The sequence below is a fragment of the Zonotrichia albicollis genome, chromosome 25 (assembly GCF_047830755.1).
Source record: "Zonotrichia albicollis isolate bZonAlb1 chromosome 25, bZonAlb1.hap1, whole genome shotgun sequence".
Classification (NCBI taxonomy): Eukaryota; Metazoa; Chordata; class Aves; order Passeriformes; family Passerellidae; genus Zonotrichia; species Zonotrichia albicollis.
Window position 1 is genome coordinate 7,431,281 of NC_133843.1, and position 19,588 is coordinate 7,450,868.

General features: G+C 53.5%; 1 protein-coding gene across 7 annotated transcripts; it reads right to left on the reverse strand.

Annotated features, from left to right (window-relative positions):
• Positions 1 to 422: 422 nt before the first annotated feature.
• Positions 423 to 19,174, reverse strand: FHAD1 (forkhead associated phosphopeptide binding domain 1). Of its 7 annotated transcripts, none has more exons than XM_074558432.1 (28): positions 19,034 to 19,174; positions 18,540 to 18,746; positions 16,315 to 16,474; positions 15,172 to 15,263; positions 14,686 to 14,913; positions 14,191 to 14,314; positions 13,712 to 13,842; positions 12,936 to 13,001; positions 12,449 to 12,541; positions 11,943 to 12,050; positions 11,464 to 11,547; positions 10,597 to 10,749; positions 10,066 to 10,261; positions 9,676 to 9,746; positions 9,237 to 9,374; positions 8,307 to 8,414; positions 8,026 to 8,115; positions 7,621 to 7,846; positions 7,050 to 7,131; positions 6,536 to 6,651; positions 5,748 to 5,907; positions 5,312 to 5,420; positions 4,005 to 4,140; positions 3,609 to 3,736; positions 3,196 to 3,291; positions 2,381 to 2,601; positions 1,816 to 1,981; positions 424 to 1,539 (listed from the first exon to the last, which is right to left on the reverse strand). In XM_074558432.1, exons 1-28 carry the CDS (start codon positions 19,127 to 19,129, stop codon positions 1,438 to 1,440), a joined length of 3,687 nt encoding a protein of 1,228 aa, XP_074414533.1. In that variant the 5' UTR covers positions 19,130 to 19,174; the 3' UTR covers positions 424 to 1,437. The 7 variants fall into 7 exon arrangements, with proteins under 7 accessions (XP_074414531.1, XP_074414532.1, XP_074414533.1 ...); XM_074558429.1 differs by having other exon boundaries at positions 14,686 to 14,910; positions 16,315 to 16,585; XM_014271943.3 differs by having other exon boundaries at positions 16,315 to 16,585.
• Between the last annotated feature and the right edge of the window lie 414 nt (positions 19,175 to 19,588).

The following is a 19,588-nucleotide window of genomic DNA, read 5'->3' on the forward strand; positions in this document are numbered from 1 at the left end:
CGCACCGGCCCAGGGGGTCCCCTCCCCGCCGCCCTCCATCAGCCATCACCGGCCCTTCCGACCCCCTCCCCTCCACCGGCAGCATCCGCAGGGCTCAGCAATTCCTCGGCGGGACCGGCCTGGGATGATCCTTGGGGCCTAGCATCACCATACCCCGGTGGGATCCCCCCGGACCATCTTTAGGGTCCCTTTCAACCCAAACCCACCCATGATTCTATGAGTCCGTAGGCTCGAAGGAGGGTACGGGGAATCTGGTGCACTCACAAACACCCGTGCTCTTGCCATCTCCATCCATTCCTGACCCAGAGTTTGCCAAGGGTGTAATGGAGAGGACACAGAGAGTCATGGAGCAGCCCAACATCTCCAGATACACCTGCAGAGGATGCCCACGGCAGCACCTTTAACCTACTCAAGCCTAGAAGGTCATGCTTTGTCCCAAAGTAAACCCAGGCATTCAGACAGCGAAGCATCCAGCTTCTCTCAGCACAGGGAGCAGGAAAACCAGGCCACACCAATGCCCAGAGCCCCACTAGGGATTGGCCACTGAGCACACATGGGTGCTTTGCATGCCCAGAGATGATGCAGCCCTGCATCAGCCTGCTGCAGCCCTCTGCTTCCAGACCTTTTTTATCCTATTAAAAAATAAAGACCAAGAAACCGCAGTGGGGATTTGCTCACATCCAAATTATCCTCAGCTGAAGGGGTCTGCAGAGGACTCGGCACAGGGACTGCTCCGAGTGGTGCTGAGGCAGAGCAGCTGCAGGGATGATGTGCTGGAGCTGCCTATTGCCTGCAGGGACCCCTCCCCAAAACACTGCTGCCCCCCAAAATCCAGGGTCTGCTCTCACCTTTGCTAAGGATCAGAATCAGTGAGTGAGTGCCTGTGCCATCATCCCACCCCACCGGCATGTCGCTCTCATCTCCCCAGCTCGTCCTCATGCTGCTGCAGTACCAGTGTGGCTGGCACAGGTCCTCTTCTTTCCCCCTTCCCAGGTGGCAGGTCCAGCATTCCTGGGGAGTTCCAGGAACTCCAGAATTCCGTACTGCATCGTGCCTTATGTTCCAGTTTCCCCATGACACGACGGAGACTGGAGGACACAGGATTGCAAGGGATATTTCAAGCCATGTTGGCTTCATGTGCTGGAGGCCACTTCAGCAAGGACACGACATGCCCCCCACAACCGACTTCACACGTCACTGGGCTGTATTCACACACACACATGTACACTGGATATATCCTCACCACCTTTTCCATTGCCATAAAATCCACCACACTCTATGGGACATGGACTGTGGGAAAGTCAGGTCCACAGTCACACCAGTGTGCCCAGGAGCTACGGGATACAAACTGGAGCTCCTCAAAATGCACCCTCACCTCATGCCACCCCCACCCTGACAGAGTCCACAGCAATGACTGTTCCTACTGCAGACCACTGCCTAGTGAAGGTCCCTGTGGTGCTGCTCCCATGATCTTCCCAATCTGGCAGCACCTCCCCTGGCCTTCGGCTTGCCCGAGCAGAGAGTCTTTGTGGCTCCAGGCTGCAGAACAGAGACAACAGACACAGCGTTGACCTCGAGAGTTCAGCATGACCTGCTCCTCTCTCTCACCCTCATACATACTGCAAACCCATCGCTACAGGTGTCTGCACCTCCTCCAGCCTCATCAAGGGATGTGGCTGTGATGCTGCAGCTGAGCACTGGGGGCCTGGAACCTCCAGCCTCTTGGGATGGTCTGACTGACCACTCTTTGCATGGTTCCCAACAGGTGGAGCCGGCTGTTGTACAAAGAGCAGGAGCTGGGTGTTGCCTTCTCACCTTGTGCCGTTTGGCCGCTTGCCACAGCCTCTTCTCCTGGTCCAGCTGGAGCTGCATCCTCTCCAGAGCCTCTCTCAGCAGGGCCTTCTCTTCTGCCCCCCTGTGGGCTTCATCTTCCAGGTTGGACATCTCCTCCTGGCACCTTCGCAGGGAAGCTTGGCTCTGCCTGTGCCAAATAGGAGGGGAGGATTCTGTTGGTCTTTTGCCCTTACCAACGCCCTCAGCTGTGCTCTCCCACACCTTCCTTGGTCCTGCTGACACCGTCCCTATGTCCCAGCTGCTGCCACTGCCACTGCTGCTCCAGCCACCCAGGACAAGGGAACCTGTCAAGGCTTTCCTGGCTCTGACACTGCTCAACTGTGTGAGGCTGCAGAAGGTACCACTGCAGAGCGGGGAGGATGTTTCCCCACTCCTCTTGGCATTTGACTTTTGTACCATGGCCATAGACACAGACTGGTCCCAGACAGACACAGGACTCAGCAGTGCCATGTCACTTTCTGCCCCAAGCTCCCTGTCACTCGGCATCCAAGGACCAGGTCTTGTTCAGAACCCTGGCTTTCCATACCTGAGCTGCTCCACACTTTCCTCATAATCTTTCAGCACTTTTTCTTTCCTTTCCAGGCGAACCTGGAGGTTCCTGATCTTTTTGTACAACAGCTCCAGGGCCTTCTGTCTCTGCAGTCCCACTTCTGCCCTTCTCTCCTGAGGAAGGTGCTGCAGAGGCTGCATTCCTGACAGCTCCTTCATCTCCACCAGGTTTCCCAGAGCACCGATTACATCAAGGTACTGTGGGAAGAAGAGGGAATGCATTATTTACCAGGTCTGCTGCATTCCATCACGCTGCTCAGCCATCTGCTTTCTGTCTGCTTTCCTGAGGACATGACAGTGTCCCAAGGAAAGTAGGTTTGCATCTCATTCCCACCTGCACAGCTCACTGGAATTGGATTGCTTCCTTTTCTAAGATGACTGTTTTTCCTGCTGGGTGTTTCCCTGCATTTTTGGAGGGAAGGAACCCCCTTGCACAACTCACCAGTTGTGCTACCCATGGACCCCTTCCCTGGCAGGTCCCTCCATTGTTCCCCAGCCTCTCTGATGTACCATGGCATGTTTTGGGGTCCCAGGATGTCCTGGCAGACACACAATGTGCTCTGGGCCATAGAATAGTTTAGATTGGAAGGGAAATTTAAATGTCATCAAACCAATCCCCCCTGCCATGGACAGGGGTGTCTTTAACTGGACCACAGAGCAGTTAATCTTCAAATTCCTGCAGCATCCTCATGTGACATACCTCTGAAATGTTTTCAAAAAACATCTCATCTCTACACACTCTGGGCATGTACACACACTCTACACCACTTACCACATCTATCCCTGACATACCATCTTCTCACCCATGTCTGTCGCCTCAGCCATTTCCAAGCTCACTGTGCTGTTGGTGATCCTGAATGAGCTCCCATTAGGAACATGGTCAGGAACCTGCAAAGGCAGGGAAAGACCCATGGAGCCCATGTTTGGCCTGGTTTTTGGTCAAGGGGCCTTGTGCCCCCCTTTCACCCCATGGGAAAACCACTCCAGTATTGCTGAGGTCCCAAGCCTCCCACCCCGCTCAGCCCATGGCATCCCTGACAATGTGCTGGTCCTGATGGAGCTGCCACCCCTGCAGAAGCACTGCCTGCCATCCATCACCCGCATCTCCTACCCTGACTCCTTGTGTAGCAGCTCTGAAAACCTTTCCCAGGGTGTACTTTCCAAATAAAGTCACAGGCATTACAAACCACACACTGCCTCCCTACCTTGCCAGCCCTCAGTTTTTCTCCCAACACAGGAACAGGTTCCAGCTCAAGACCTCTTTGTTGGACTATTTTCTCTGGTAAGTCTTCCATCCAGACCACCAGTGGCTCTGAATCGCTCTTCACAGCACCTGGAGGTGACAAATTGTTCCACTCTCCACACAACTTTGAGGCTGCCCAGCTTTCCCAGCCTCCCTGTGAGGGTGGGCAGGCCCTGGCACAGGTTGCTCAGAGCAGCTGTGGCTGCTTCATCCCTGGCAGTGCCCAGGGCCAGGCTGGATGGGGCTTGGAGAAACCTGGGATAGTGGCAGCTGTCCCATGGCAGGGAGCAGAACAAGATGGTCCTTAAAGTCTCTTCCAACCCAAAGCATTCCACAGTTCTAGGAGAGCCCTGCTCACCTGAGCACTGTCTCTTCTCCAGCATCTTCACTCTCGCCCGGAGCTCGGCCAAACCTTCTTTCTGGCGCTGGATCGTTTCCTCGTGCCTGAGGCCTCGGCACTTGGCTCCGAGCTCAGCCAAGGCTGATGGTGGCTCCTGAGAGAAGACAGCTTCTGCCCAGTCTGCATCTGGCACAGCACAAGCTCAATGCAAACACAGCCCCGCTGCCAGACACTGGGCACTTGGCACAAGAGCAAAGCCTGGGGAGCATCTCCATGGATTGGGGGTGTATAGGAGACTTGTCAGAGACCTCCTTCCTGCTATGGTCAGGATATGAATCCTGCAAATGCTCTGGAGAGCCAGGAGAGGTTGGTGCACAGCTCTGAACAGCCACGTTTGCATTTTCCCCTAGTCCTTTGCACCACCAGAGAGCATTTGCCATTGACACACAAACACTGGTGCATTTCAGAGATCGTCCCTACACAGACTTGGACATCACTCTCTACATGGGCACTGCCTCTCCCAGCCCCATCCAGATCCCCACATTATGACAAACATCCAAAACCCTGCGACGGGGCTAGGGCTGATGATGCAGACCCCCAGCTCTGGTCTGGCTGCTGTCACCCCACAGCTCAGCCCATCCTGCTCCTGAGTGGCACCCCCAGCACTGGGATCTGCCTCCCCATCAGGGCATGCGGAGCAGGACGGGCAGTGCCTCCCACCCCTCCTCAGCTGGCAGTGAGTCACTGCGCCCCCGCAGCCAGCCGGCCCTGCTGGCATGCTGCTGGCTGCCACCTTCGCTGTACAGAATGTTCAATTCCCACAGCCCCTCCATCTGCTGCCGCCACCACCTGCCACTTCTTCCCTTTTCCAGCCTCGGGAAAATCAAACAGGGATTTGGCACAGGAGAATGAGGAGCGTTTCTTCCTGTCCTGTGCAACAAGCTGCCCCTACTTCTCCACATCCAACCCTAGAACTGGTTCTGCACTACCTGCACAGCCAGCATCCACAGCTCAGCAAGCTGGGAAAAGGAAGGAATGCTTGCATGTTGCTATTCCCTCTAATTGGCAATTAACGCAGCCATTAGCACGCACAACACTTGGTGGTTCCAAAGTGCTGTGCAAACATCAGCTCATTAACCAGCAGCAGCCTGGTGGGGGCTGAGGGTTCCCCGGATCAGAAGCAGCACAGGCAGCCCAGGCTCGGGGAGGGTGCCTGGCCATCCCAGCCTCGGGCCAGTGCAGGGCAGCTCCAGCCTTGGCTCTCACCGTGATACCATCAGTGCTCTTGGCAAACCCACACCTCGGTGCTCTCCATGAGCACTCACCCGCTGGGAGGCTTCACTCAGCTGCACTGGTGTCCTGGGAGCATCCTCTGTGTTCTCCAGTGTTTGTTGGGAAGCATCCCTCAGCACCTGGCAGTGCCTTTGGGCTTGGCTGTGTGGAGAGACAAGAAGTTGTGGGACCCCAGGATGGATGAAGGTGACCCAAACAGCTTGTGAAGAGCAGCACCCTGGACACCCACTGATGACTACCATGGTGTGGGTGGGAACACTCACTTAGATACAAGTGCCTGAGTAACAGATCTACTGGCATGAGCTCCACTAAACCCCCATTTCAGTTCTTGTGTCATGGATTCAGAGCTGAGCTCCATCCTGATACTCTCACACGTGCCTTTTGCTCTGAGGAGAACCCTGAACACCATCAGCTGCTGGGGACACACAGAGTGGCATCCATGAAGCCTTGGGTGATGTCAGGGTGTACCTTAATTCATCAGCTGCTGCTCTCAGGGCCTGATCCTTCTCCTCCACAAGGCTGGACATCTCAGAGAGCTTCTCCCGGAGCTGGTTCACTTCCCACTCCCGGTGTTTCAGCTGCCTCTGGCTGTGCTCCAGCTCCACCTTCTGCTCTTCACTCAGCTCCCCTAAGCACAGAACAGCCTCGTGGGATGCTGGCTGACTCACCACCCAGTCCTGGGGGATCTGCAGCTGGTGCACCCTCATGGGAGCAACAATGGGGCTCATCCCTGCAGAGTCCTGCCCTTGGCTGCTGCCCTCAGATCCTGGGCCACGCCAACAGGACATCCTGGTTCACTAAACCCCAGTCTCTTTGTGGAGGTACCAGCCAGGGCAATTCCTTGCTGTGGCATTTTCCTTCCGTTTGAAGGAGGACACGTCACCAGCATTTTCTGACTTGCAGTTTTTGACTCCACACATTCCTCGTGTTCACAGCCCTGCTCATGGAGGAATTTCAGGCAAGGCTTTCCCAGTCCACTGGCTTAGAACATCTTCAGCTCCAAAAAGTTCACCGGTGTGATTTTGAGCTCACTTTTGTCTACCTGCTCTCCCCCTGATTACTCTGCTCTCTCATTGTCACTGCTATTACCTAGACAAGGATGGGGAGAAATTCACCTTCCCAAAGGGAACAGACTGCCTGCTTTGCCCCCAGCAGGACAAAGCATTGCCTGAGAATTGTGACATCAATTTCCTGTGATCTGTGTGTGCTTGGAGGAGGATGGGGATGATGGCAGGCACACAGTGCACATCACCCACCTCTCATGTCCGACATCCTGGCTCTGGTTTCTGACAGCTCCCTGCTGAGCCTGCTGATGACTGCCTTCTTTTCCAGGAGCATGCCCTGCACCACTGCCAGCTCCTCCCGCAGTTTCCTGGGAAAGATCAGTGCAGATGTCACAGCCATCGGGAAACCTCATTGCAGGGAGCCCATGCATGCCTTCCTGTGCTGCATTCCTGCTTAATATTTTATTATTTAATTATTTTTTAACCTGCCTTTTGGTCCCCGGGGTTCACCCTGTGGTGTGGGATTGGCCACACCACTTGCTGCCACCTGGAGCCATCCAGAGGGGATGGCAGATTGTCATGTGCTGTTTGGCATCACTTTGATGCTCTTTGCCCTTAGCATCACTTCAGCCTAGCAAAGGGACTCAAGTCCTGTCCCAGACTGAAAAGATCTTGGGACAGGTGGCGTTGGACTTCCTTAGGCTCTCCCAAGTGGTCCCTGCCCTTCTCTAAGCATCTCTGATCACCATCAGCAACTGCTGCTCACCTCAGACAAGCATGAGACTCCATGGCAGGACAAATCTCCAGCCAAGCTCCCGATGCTGAGCTGTGGGCATCACACTGAAGTCCTAAAGGACACACACACAAAAAAGGCCTATTACTTCTTTGAAACACTTACATGCTTGTTGCTTCTGCTACACAAATAATTTCCTTCATGTGGCAGCTCTGAGGACTGTCTCTTTGGGAAACCATGTCCCTGAGAGCCCAGTTCCAAGGCCAACTGGACAATTCTTGACATCCAGCCTTCATTGGGGTTGCTTCTGTCTTGGAGAAGCCCAAATAATGCCAGTCTTGCAATTTTAGAGAGCAAAGAGCCCTTCTCCAGTGGCAAAGCCCTGACAAAACCACCAAACAATGAAAAAATGTTCTCCAAAACGACCAAACAATGAAACAGCTTCTGCAGGGCCTCACTGAGCTTGTCCTGCAGGGAAATAACCTTCATTCAACATCTTCCCAATGTTTTCTATAGCAGCTGTTCACTGTTCCATCTCCACACACATTTCATGTTAACCCAGTCAGTTCCTGGTACAGGCACATCCCATACAACCCTCACCTACCTTCCATCTTTTCCACAAGTGCTGCCTTTTCCTCCTCCAGCACCTTCTGCTGCTGAGTGGCCTCGAGCAGCCTGTCCTCTAAAGCCAGGATGGTCAGGGAATGCTGCCTGCTTTGCTCCCTATATCCTGCCACCTCTTCTTGCAGTTTCTGCCTCTGCAGCTCATTTTCCTCCTGCACAGCCCTGAGCTGTTGGCTCTGCTGGAGCACCTGCTGCTGTAACACAGCCTGGGAAACAAGATTTGGGAGCTTGGCTGGAAGCACTGGGGGTTTCTTTTGGGATCACCATCAGCATCATCTCTCCTGGATGGTGATCACAAGAATGGGGGAAGGGAAGGATTTCAGGGATGGGGGAAGCCTTCTTCTCCAGCACTGCATCCTCCACCTGCACAGGTGAGTGCAAGTACCTCTTGTGCAGTGATTTGCTTCAACTCGTGCAAAGCTTCTCTCAGCTTTCCCTCTGTCAATTCCTGCTCCTCTGCCCTCTTTGCTGTTTCCTACCAGAGGAAATTAGCAGTAATTAGCTTAGCCAGGAATCCACCTTTCTTTGTGCAGAGCTGCTCTCTGTGTATTTGGGGGGGCAGGGAAACCCCTTCTTCCACTGATTTGAGCCCCTGGAGCACCACACTACACTTTCCCTTTTCTTCATTCCAAGAGTGAACTGTTCTGCTTCACCTCCCATGCTCACCTCAGCCATGCTTCTAAGGTGGCTTTCTAACTCTTGGATCTTCCTCTGTTCTTCCTCCACAGATTTCTTGCACTTGTCCTTCTCCTCAGTGACAGCGCTTTCCAGAATCTGTGAATCAAGAGACCACAGGTTCACTTCAGGAAAAAAAGACCTCAGCTCCAAGGAGGAAAGCAGCAAGGAGGGTCATTGCTCCAGGGAGGGTCATTGCTCCAGAGCAGGGGCAGATGATGGGTGAAAAGCTTGCCAGGACACGAGGTAACTCAGTGAAAGAGTGGATGGGAGCACCTGGGGAAAAGCACAGCTGAGAGACAGAGTAGGAGCTGCTTGGCTGCTCCTTGACTGAATCCTCAGAAAACTGAACACCAGGAAACCACCACTCCCAAGGTGCCAGACACAGAAGCAGACTGGAAACTGTCCCACAAGGCCACCATGATCACAACACACACATGGCAAAACACCCATTCACACTCTGACTGACAGTGCACCCCACACCAGAGCCACTGGTGCAATGGCCTGGGGCTCCCTGGGGCTGAGGGGGACTGCTGCCCCCTGCTCCACAGGAATATCCTTTTCCTGCCACAAAGGAGCCAACAGGACCCCAGCAAGGGGAGGGAGGCAGAGAAGGCTGTAGAAGCAGCAGTGCAATGTTTCCCTAAGCTCGTGGATCACAATGCTCCTTGCTTTCCCCTGTCCCCTGGTGACTGACTGGAGGCTGTGCATCCTGATGTTACCTGCAGGTGCTTCCCCGTTCCAACATGGATATTTTTGTGAGTTTACACCTCCTGGATCCATATGGGAGGATATCCAGTCCCTTGGGACTGCATTCAGTTTGGAGCTAGAGGTTCCTCCTCTTGTTATTCAACACTCTTATACACATCCATTTTTCCTGCATAACATTCCTCTTCTGAAACACCAACCTTACCACTGTACCTGTTTGCTCTCCTTGTCCTTTTCCAGGACAATTTGCTGGATTTTTATCTGTAAGTCTTGCTCATGCTTTGCTTCCAGCTCCCTTGTGTGCTCCTGCAGCAGCTCTGCCTGCAGCTCCTGGAGCTTCTCTAATTGCTCCTGCAGGGAGACATGGAGGTATTAAAGGAAGTGTGTCAGCAGCAGGGCAAGAAATAAACCTCACAAAAAGTCACAAAAAATTCACAAAAGAGATCTCCTCTGCATCCTGCTGCATTAGGGATAAGGACACACTGACAGTGGGCTCTGTCTCCCTTACCTTACATTTCCTGTACACTCAGGGATCTCAGACACTGCACATCCCCAGTCCAGGTGCTGCACTGGCTTGCTTGGGACTGCCGTCATATTTACCCATAGAAAGAGTCCAAATCCACCTGGTTTATGTGCATAAATATTTCTGTACCTGCAACATCTGATTCCTCTGTGCCATCTCCTGGCTCTTTTCCAACAAGCTCCCGAGAGCAGCCAACAGCCCTGCAAAAGTCAATGGAGCCTCACTGTGTGGGGTGCTCACACACCATATTATGGATATCATATCCAGGAAAATTTCTTCATGAAAAGGATGGTCAGGGCATTGGAATAGGCGACCATCCCTGGAAGTGTTCAAAAAAGTGCGAGGCTGTGGCACTTGGGAACTGTGCTGGCTTAATGGTTGTACTTGGTGCCTTGGAGGTATTTTTCAGCCTTAAAATTTCCATGATTCTGTGATTTTGTCCCCAAGGAGTGGCTCATGCTGGACTTTCTCCTCTACATCTGGCTTGCCAGGACATCCCACATTCCCAGGGACACAGACCTTTGCCAGAGGTGTGCAGGTCCATCCTCACGCTGTCCAGGAGCTGCTCTGCACCCTCCAGCCAGGACAGGGGACCACGTGCCATGTCCACCACTGCTGTCCTGATGGCTGAGACAGAGGGATCCAGGCACAGCAGCTCCAGCTGCCCCAGCTCCCCCCGCAGGCTGGCACTGCTGCAGGGGCTCCTCAGGCACGCCTGGAACAAATGGAACCAGAGGGGAACAAGGCAGTGTCCACTGTCAGTGGCCTTCAGGGACTGGCAAACAACACAACATTTCTGAACATCCCAGGCCAGGCTGGATGGGGCTTGGAGCAACCTTGTCCAGTGGAAGGTGTCTCAGCCCACGGCAGGGGGTGAAACAGGATGGGCTTTATAGAGAATCTGTGACAAACTCCAGGGAACATGAACACTTAGGGATGATGCTTTGTTTCAGGGTTGTATCTTTAGTCTGACCTTTCCTCAGGCCAACAAAAAACCCTGTGCCACTATCTCCCAGCTGCTATTTGGTCCTCAGTATTTAAAGGGCTGACCTGGAGCTTCTGCAAGGAGTTCTTAAACACCTCGATGTTTGCAGACACTTCCCTCTCCTTTGCGAGCCTGGAGCTTAATTCCTTCTGCAGGCTCTTCTCTCTCTCATGACTTTGTTGGTTCTCATCAGAGATCTGCCTGACCTTCTCTATCACCTGGCAAAAGTGGGTGAAGAAAGAGGAGTTTAAGGCTCATGCTGTTTTCCAGCTGAGGGGCCAGGGATTGTCTTAGAGAGCAACAACTGAGGCTTGCTGCAATTTGGCAGCCACATCAGACTCTGTTGCAGACCACTGACTCCCTCCAAGCTTTAGGAGACAAAAAGAACTGTGTCCCCTTCATGTCATGGAGTGTGGCAGCAGCTCTGGCCACAGAGAGAAACACACAACCTTCCCAGGCATCATTCTGGGAAAGTCTGGGAGAAGATCAGAGAAAAGAATGAGAAACAAATCTTAACTTGCTGTACCTAGTATTGTGAACATGTGGAATGTGTTATGGAGATTTGTTTACCAAAGGGGAGTTTCTTAATTAGCAGTGGTGATGGTGTTTTAATTAAAGGCCAATCAATTCTACCTGTAGGGAATTAGGATATAAAAAGAGCAATGGGTTTCTTAATAAAGATTATTGATCAGCCTTCTGTGAATTCATGGAGTCTGTGCCAATTATTACCCGGCCAGGGGCTGGTTTGGTCTAACAGTGGAGCAGTGTCATTAACCTGGACAGCCACAGCCCAAATCCTCCTCTGGAGAAGCCTGGGTGCTGCAGCCCTGCTGCACATGGAGCAGGCACCACGGCTGTTCTGCAGCAGTGGCCGTGAGCCACTCGGGCTCTGCAGGCTCCGAACATCTCTGTGAGCTGCTGTCCAAACTCACCTGCTGCTCTGCTACAGCTTTCCCTGTGCTGCCAGCTGCTGATGGAGAACAGGCTTGCATCACTCGGGTCTTGAAGGACTCCAGCTGCAGCAGGGACCCACACATGAAAACAAACACCACCAATCATTGACAGCCACTCTGCTGATCACTGATGGTCCGTACCTAGCGTGATGTTATCTGCAAAGGGCTGTCCCTGCCCAGAGCAGCATTACCCAGGCACTGAGGAAGGCTGGTGTGGCTCCCAGACAGCCTAACTAAGCTTAGAGATTCCTTTTCTGTATGCTAATAGACTGCTACATTGTCTATGCTGCCCACACCAATTCTGGATAAGCCTTTTATATTCACCCAATGGCAAGGTAAGTCCTGTGCCAGGGTTTGGTGCTCAGGGCTCTGGGTTTCTGTTTCCACAGCACATCTTCCCCATGGGAAGCTGTATCCCTGTGCTGCCCATGGCCCAGTGGTGATGTTCCCATCCCCACCTGCTCCCCAGCTCTCTGCATGTTAGACTGCAGCAGGCGCTCCCTGCGCTCCATCTCCCGCAGCTGCCGCTCCTGCTGTGACCACGCTGCCTTCAGCTCCTCCTCTGCCTGCAACGAGAGCTTTGGCATCTCAGAGTGGCATCCAAAACCACGCCACAGGCATTCCAACCACTGTTCCCATCAGAAAAATCCAAATGTGCCTTTGGAACACCAGGAGACAGACAGCAGTCCTGGTGCAGGGAGTGGGGCTGCAGCATGGACCCTTCATGGCACTTTTTGTCTGGGTTTCACCCCTGGGCCATTGTCCATCCTTGACTTCCTCACCCAACATCTACACAGAGCACTCTGCCATCTATTTTTCTTCATCCATCAGGGTCCATGGTAGAGCTCAGGATAGTTGGATGCCCTGCCCACCCAACCTGTGCTCCCAGGGATTGCTGGTCCCCATCCCACCCCCCTGGGATTATGGCACCTGCCCTCTGTGTGTCCCCTGCAGCCAACTGTACCTTGGCTTTCTCAGCCAGTTGCTTCTGGACACTCTCATGCTTCTGGATCTCCCCCTGCAGCCCCTGCAGGTCCCGCTGCAGCTCCTCGATGTGCTGCAAGAGCCCAGGGAGGGTGGGGGTCTCACCAGGGCAGCTGGGCACTGCCCCTCTGGATGACCTCCACTGATCAGCAAGATTTTCTGCCCATCTAACTCACTCTGTTTACTGGAATTCTCTTCTAACCTGCATTTACTGTGGTTATATCAGCTTACAAGTGGAAGTCACTCTGATTTCTGATCACATCCCCCCCAAGCCACCTCTCCCTCACCCTCCCCTTCACACTGTAAACCCGCGTTGTGGATCCAGGACTGCCCCAGGTCTCATGCCCATTATGTGCCTTTCAGGACAGGAGCTGAGTTTCAAACAGCTCCCTTACAATGCCCAGTTAATTATTCCCTCACTGATGTGTTCCTGCAGCCACTGCTTACCCAAAGTGACTTTGACTCACATTTCTGCAGGAGATTAGTTCTTGCTCTCTGAGTTCGTGCTTTGTTTCTTCTTTAATTCTCGAGCACTAGAAGGAATGGCAACCAAGGGAAATAACCATCAGGGCAGTGATACCATTGCTCCTGCTGTGAATGGGACACCGGCACAGGCTGCCCAGGGCAGTGGTTGAGTTGACATCCCTGCAGGAATTTAGAAGACACCTGGGGACATAGTTTAGTGGTGGCCTTGGTGGTAATGGCTGGACTCTGATCTTACAGGTCATTTTCAACCTCAGCAATTCTGGGATTCACAAGTCAATCCTTGTGATCTCCTGGTACATTGCAGCCAACACAGACTCTGCCCTTATCATGCTCCCAGTGCAGCTCTGCCAGTTGAGGAGGAGCTGCCCATGCAGAGGAACAACCTGCTGCTGCTCAAGCCACCTTCTTTAAGGACAAATCCAGGCTGGGCCAAAGGGAGCCCCATGGCACAGTGCCATGGCTCCTCGGGAGGACCTTGGCAGGAATATTTTGTGTGTACAAACAGCTGCTGTGCTCACAGGAGCCCAGGGCACACAGTACCTGATGCAGAGCAAGGAGGGAGATCCAGCTGGGGAAGGAGACCCTGACCCATGGGCATCCTGGCACACCCAGACACGGTCATGGACCATCACCCAGTGATACAACTGCTACCATCCTCACCAGAGAGAAGCACCACCCTTCTCACCTGTTTTCTCACCTTATCCCCATGTCAAGCAGGGGCTCATAAATTACTGAGCCCCTAATTAGTGCTACCAACCTTGGCTGAAACCACAGCCAGCTGCTTGTCCTTCTCTCGGTTTTCCTTACTCAGTTTTTCAGTCTCTTGCTGGAGCTGCTGGATTTTCTGCTCCTTTTGCAGGAGTTCTCTTTGCATGTTGCTCAGCAGACCTGAGGAAAACAGCTCTGGTCAGAGGTCACCCAGGTGTGACATTTGGATGGGATATTGGGAGGAAAATCTTCCATGTGAGGGTGGGGAGGTAGTGGCACAGGTTGCCCAGGACAGCTGTGGCTCTGGAAGTGCCCAAGGCCAGGTTGGACAGGGCTTGGAGAAATCTGGGACGGTGGAAGGTGTTCCTGCCCATGGCAGGGGTGGAATGAGATGCTCTTTAGGGTCCCTTCCCACAAGGCACTAGGAATAATTTTGTTGCCTGTACAGTTTGGCTAATGCTTGCTCCTTATCCAGAGCCAGTCCCAATCTGCTTCATGCCCTGACCCAAAGCTCCAGGGATACAACACCTGCAGTCAAAGCCTGGTCCTTCTTCAACTTCTCACTTTCCCTCCGCAGCCTCCCGATCTCCAGGTCTCTCTCGTGGAGGGAATGGCTGAAAACTTGGTTTGAGCTTTTCTGCAGGTCATTGATCTGCAAAACACAGATTTACCTGTGTTCCTCACCAGAACGTTCACTGACTGCTACCCCTTCAGAGAGGGTCAGCTGGCACTTGTGGTTTAGTTGGACTGCTCTCAGCATCTTCAAATATCATCCTAAATGTGCTCTGGCTGCTCCTGCTGAAATCCTAATGCCAGGGGAGGGAGGGAGGAAGGAAGGCAGGAAGGCAGGAAGGCAGGAAGGCAGGAAGGAAGGAAGGAAGGAAGGAAGGAAGGAAGGAAGGAAGGCTCTCCCTCATTTCCCTTGATTTCAGACCCACAAACCTCTCCTGCCCAAAGCTGGCTGTTACCCCACAAACACACCTGTACCTGAGAGATGTTTTCCCTGCTTGGTGCCTCCAGTACCTGTTCCCTCAGGGCTTTGATCTCCTCTGTTTGGGCTCCCAGCTCTTGGTTGAAGGTGAGCAGCTTCTGGGTCAGCTCAGCCTCGTTCCTCATGGCTGCCTGGGCCAGTTTCTTTGCCATGGCTGCGATCTCCTCCTGTAGGTCTCTCACCACCACATCCTTCCCCTTTAACTCTGTTTGCAAACCAAAAAGGTGGCCCACTTCCTTCTCCAGCAGCTTCTCACCCTGCTGGCAGATCCAGGTTCCACTGGTCACTCTGCAGCCACAGAAGCTCCAGACTCCCTGCCCAGGGGTACCAACTCAAGGCCATCAGCAAGGGACCCTCTGTCCCTGGCTTGGCACATCCTCCAGCCACCCCCTGTCCCCATCCACCCGCTCTGGTGGCAGCCCCCACACCCTGCTGGGACACAGACATTGGGCAGGATTCACCTGCTCCTCCAAGGACCAGGACAGGATCCTCCCTGCCCCATCCTTCCCCAGCATTACCTTCCCCTGCAGGAGGAGATCCACCTTGTGAGGCCCCAGGGAAGGGGCTCTCCCCACACTGCTGGCACCACCCCCTGAGAAGCTGGCTGAGACTGGAAGAGAGCAAATCATCAGCATGAGAGGTGGCTACAGGCAGCAAAACCCCTTTTCCCTTGTCCCAAAACTACTCCAAGGCAGCGGCCACTACTCAGGGCATGAGCTCACTTCACAACCAGCAGAGAATAGAAACAAAAGACTGTAAAAAACTTAGACTGCAAACAGTCTGCACAGAAGAGAGAGTTAATTCATCTCTGGGAACCAAAACAATACAGAAAAGAGAGTTAATTCACCTCTGGGAAGCAAAACAGCCTAAAAGCAGCAGAGACACAGCAGAGAGAGGCTGACCTTATTTTTCAGCACTGGCCAGCCCCCCAGAAAGCTCTGCTTTTTTGTCTTTCCACATGGGACCAGCGCTGCTCACTGCCATTAGGGCATGGAAATCCTTTGGGCTGTTCTCAAAAAAAGGAGTTTGTGCTACCCTGGCTGTGTGTGTCCCTGCCTTTGCCCTCACTGAGTTTTCCAGCTCAGCACTGGGGCTGCACGGTGCTGCCTCACTGCTCACTTTGTGTTGCTTATGACAGCTCAAAAATCCCAAGCCCACAGCAGGAAAAGCACAGCACTGTGCACCAGGCCACAACATCCACAGCAAATGTCACATTCTCCAGCCCAAACCCTCCCCTCTGCCCTGCTCTACCGCATACTTTATTTCCAGAGGTGCACTGGATACAGAGCTATTTTAAAGTGCTTTCACTTGAGACAGCCACTTCAAAGGAGGAAAAAAACCCACTTTACACAGGAGTCAGGAACAGGCACAAGAGTCAGTGGTGCAGATAAAGTCAATCATGGCCCTTCTGGGTCCCACACCAGGAAAAAGGAAGAGGAAATGTCTCTCTGCAAGGGCAACAGCATTCCCCTTGCGATGCCACAGCTCATTTCTTCCCTGACCCAAATGCCACCCAGCACCACACATGGATTTTGATCAGCTCCAGGGGACAATGACTCGCACCCAGTTGCTCAACGCTTGTCACTGCTCTGCTCCAATCAATCAAGTGGCTCTGTGAGGACACCAGGACAGAAATGGCTGTTTTTGGCACCATGGAGTACCTGGCCTCAGGGCAGAGGTCCTGCTGGATGTGTCCATAGAGGTGGCACTGGCTGCGCTCCTGTCCCTGGCACTCGCAGGTCGCCTTGGCAGCACCAGATGGGGCACATGGCCAGGGGCTCTGGGGGCCCCTCTGCCCAGGGAGTTGGGGGGAAGCTGCCCCTGCAGCGAGGGCAGGCACAGAGGAGATGCAGGAGTCAGGAGTTTGGGCTCTGCAACAGCCTGGAGCTGCCCACTCCACCCCACGCGACGTTTCAAGGGGGGACAGGACATCTATGGTGGGAAAGCACCAAGTTATTGCAAAAATTTAGGAAATACTTTAGCCCTGGATTCATGTGCACTGTGTCGTGGAAAACCCAGGCACAGATCTAAGCAGAAGCACAATTTTAGTTTTTTCCCATTTCCATTATGCGAGGATCAGATTTTAATCAGGGCATCCAGATGCTTTGCTGAAACAGAAGGAAATTATTGGGGTTTTCTGCTTTTTGAGCTTTTCTCTCTGCATCTGACTGCCCTAATTCTGCACATCATTTGCACAATCCAGGAGCACTCCTTTCACAGCCCCCCTGGCTCACACATGGTCCTATCCCATTTGTTTCTCCCAGGCAAACCAAAGCCTGTCATTGTGTTTCTGCTTTCCCATCAGCTGGGCCTGTCAGACTGGGAATTAGGACACTGTGTGCCGCTCTCCTAGAGAGCAGAGCTTTCCAGGGCAGTGGGGACAAGCCACCACTAAGTTCTCAGTGACAAGGGCTGCATTAAACATCTGCCAGGGGGTCAGACCTGGGTGTGGGTCTTTCAACCCCCAGCTGTTAACAGAGCCCCAGACCCCAGTGCAGGCTCCCTGCACCTCCAGCACCTTCCCTTCACCCAGAGCACATCCCAGCCCTGCTGCTTTGCTCCTGCTGCTGCCCACAGCACTGGCTCCCAGCGAGATGGCACAAAAACCTGACAGGGTCCTGTGTGGGCATGGCAGGGTGTGATTCCCAGCCAGGTGTGCTCCTCTGCACAGCACCTCCTCTCAGACTCACAGCAGAGATCCCTCCCTTCATCAGACACTTCACAGTGAGGGGGTTCCCTCCCTGCAGGCAGCAGGGTCAGGCTCCAAAGCTGCCCCTCCAAAGGAGGATCCCAGGGCGAGGAAAAGGCATCCCATGGACAGGCTCTGCATGGCTCTGCAGACCCGGTCCCGTGCTCACCTGCCCTTGGGAATTGAGCCCCTCACCTGCCTTTGGGAATTCAACTGCTCACTGCTCCAGCACAATCTAGCTTTACCTAGGCAGCATCTTGGATTCTTCAAGAGCCAAAATAATAAAAATATTACTGGGGATTATCAGTTGCTCTATGTTTTATTTGAAACCCAGCTTCTCTCTTGTTAAGTGGCTTAAGAGGAAACATAAAATGCAAATAGAGGGAAAGGACATTTTCCAGGTCTTCCTTTACTGATGTATGCATGTCCCACGCTTTTCCATTTTCTTACCGAACTGCCTGAGTTTCTTCAGCAGAGGGAGCTCCAGCTCCTCCCCCGTGACAGGAAAGATGTGAGCTACTGTCTTTATAAATAATTTGATGGGTCAAGGTATGGGTGTTGACGTCTTTGAAATGGGTCTAAATGTCTCTCCTGACTTTGGGCAGCAGGTTTGTTGTAGAGCCCAGACAGCTTGGCTCCTGATATCGGCAAGGGTCTGCACAAGCCTGAACTCCTGAACTTGGGGTAAAACAGTAGGTTCAAGGGGGAAATATGTTGCAGGTGGTTTGGGAAGGCTGTACCTTCCTAGTACCTCGGCCAGGGGGAAAACGAAACAGGCACCATGTGGCCAGGAGTGAGGATAAGAGGAGGCTGTGCCCTCCGAAACCCTGGGAGAGAGAAAACCCCAGGGGCATGTGCCCCAGTGGACTCTCTCCTTGTATTGGGAGAATAATTTATCTGGGAGATAAATTGGGAGAATTATTTACCTGAATAAAGGTGAAGGATTTCTCTGTCTCCTTTTTGGACATAAACCTCTGGCGTTTGTGGATTTTCCTGACACTCACGTTTGGCACCTTTCCTCAGGATCTCCAGATGAGCTGGGAGCGAGTTCCTGCTTCTGAAGCCTTCCTGGACAGCAGCACCCACCCACCCAATTTCCCCGGACACCTTTCCCCGGACATCCCCACCCACCCTTGTCCATGGGCATCCTTCCATGGGCCATAGCACCCACCCTTCCCCGGGCATCCCCAGCCCTACCTGGGCAGCCCCATCCAGCACCAGCTCGAAGGAGGCTCCCGCGGTGCCGAAGCTCAGGATGTCCCCAGGCCTCACCCTGACGGCCGCGTTCTGCACCTGGCAGCTGTTGACAAAGGTGCCGTGGGGGGAGTTGAAGTCCTGAAGGATGAAGCTGTTGTCTGAGGCGGAGAATTCCAGGGCTGCATGGCGCTCTGCTACCCCTGCAGACTGGGACAGGAAGGCGGCTCCAGGTTCATCCCTGCTTTGCCAAGCCACTTTTCTGGCCATCAATTCCAGCACAAACTGGTACCTCCACACTTTGCATGGAGGGCTCCATCACATTCCCTTCCCTTCCCTTCCCTTCCCTTCCCTTCCCTTCCCTTCCCTTCCCTTCCCTTCCCTTCCCTTCCCTTCCCTTCCCTTCCCTTCCCTTCCCTTCCCTTCCCTTCCCTTCCCTTCCCTTCCCTTCCCTTCCCTTCCCTTCATTTTAGGATGCTCAGCTGCCTCAGCCCTACCTGCAGGACGATGTCGGCCCCTCTGTGGCTCCCGATGGTCGTGGTGTAGGATTTCAGCTGGAAACACCCCTCCGAGCTCTTTAGGAAAGCTCGCATTGCCCAACCCCCCTTGCAAGGCTTGCACCAAACAAATTAATCCTCACTCAGCAATTTTCCCCCCAACACACAACCTGAGCCACGAGTGGCTCCACCAACTCAAACAGTAAAAATTGTACAAAATGACTCCAAAAGCGGCCGTGTCCCAGCCGGCCGTGTGCTGCAGTAGCCTTGGAAACCTCGGCCACGCCGGAGCCTGCTGCTGCCTGCCTGGGTGAGTTTTTCCTCTTCGATTTGTTTAGGTTTTTTTTTCCTTCTTTTTCCAAGCAACTGTCCCGGCAGCACAACACAGCTCTGCGCCGGCGTGGCCACCGATCCATCAGCTGGGACACATGTGGGAATGTGTATCCCAAACCCCACAGGGGCCTTGCCACCTGCTAGGACCTTTTGCCCTCATTTTACTTATATTTCATTTCATGTCATGTTAACACACACACACCTGCTAGGACCTTTTGCCCT

Coding starts and splice junctions, on each gene's coding strand:
- FHAD1 (XM_014271943.3), bottom strand. CDS start 19,129: ATGCGAGCTTTCCTAAAGAGCTCGGAGGGGTGTTTCCAGCTGAAATCC. Junction 13,843..14,190: donor GGACCAGGCTTTGACTGCAG/GTGTTGTATCCC, acceptor TGTTTTCCTCAG/GTCTGCTGAGCAACATGCAA. Junction 1,982..2,380: donor GAAAGTGTGGAGCAGCTCAG/GTATGGAAAGCC, acceptor TATTTGGCACAG/GCAGAGCCAAGCTTCCCTGC.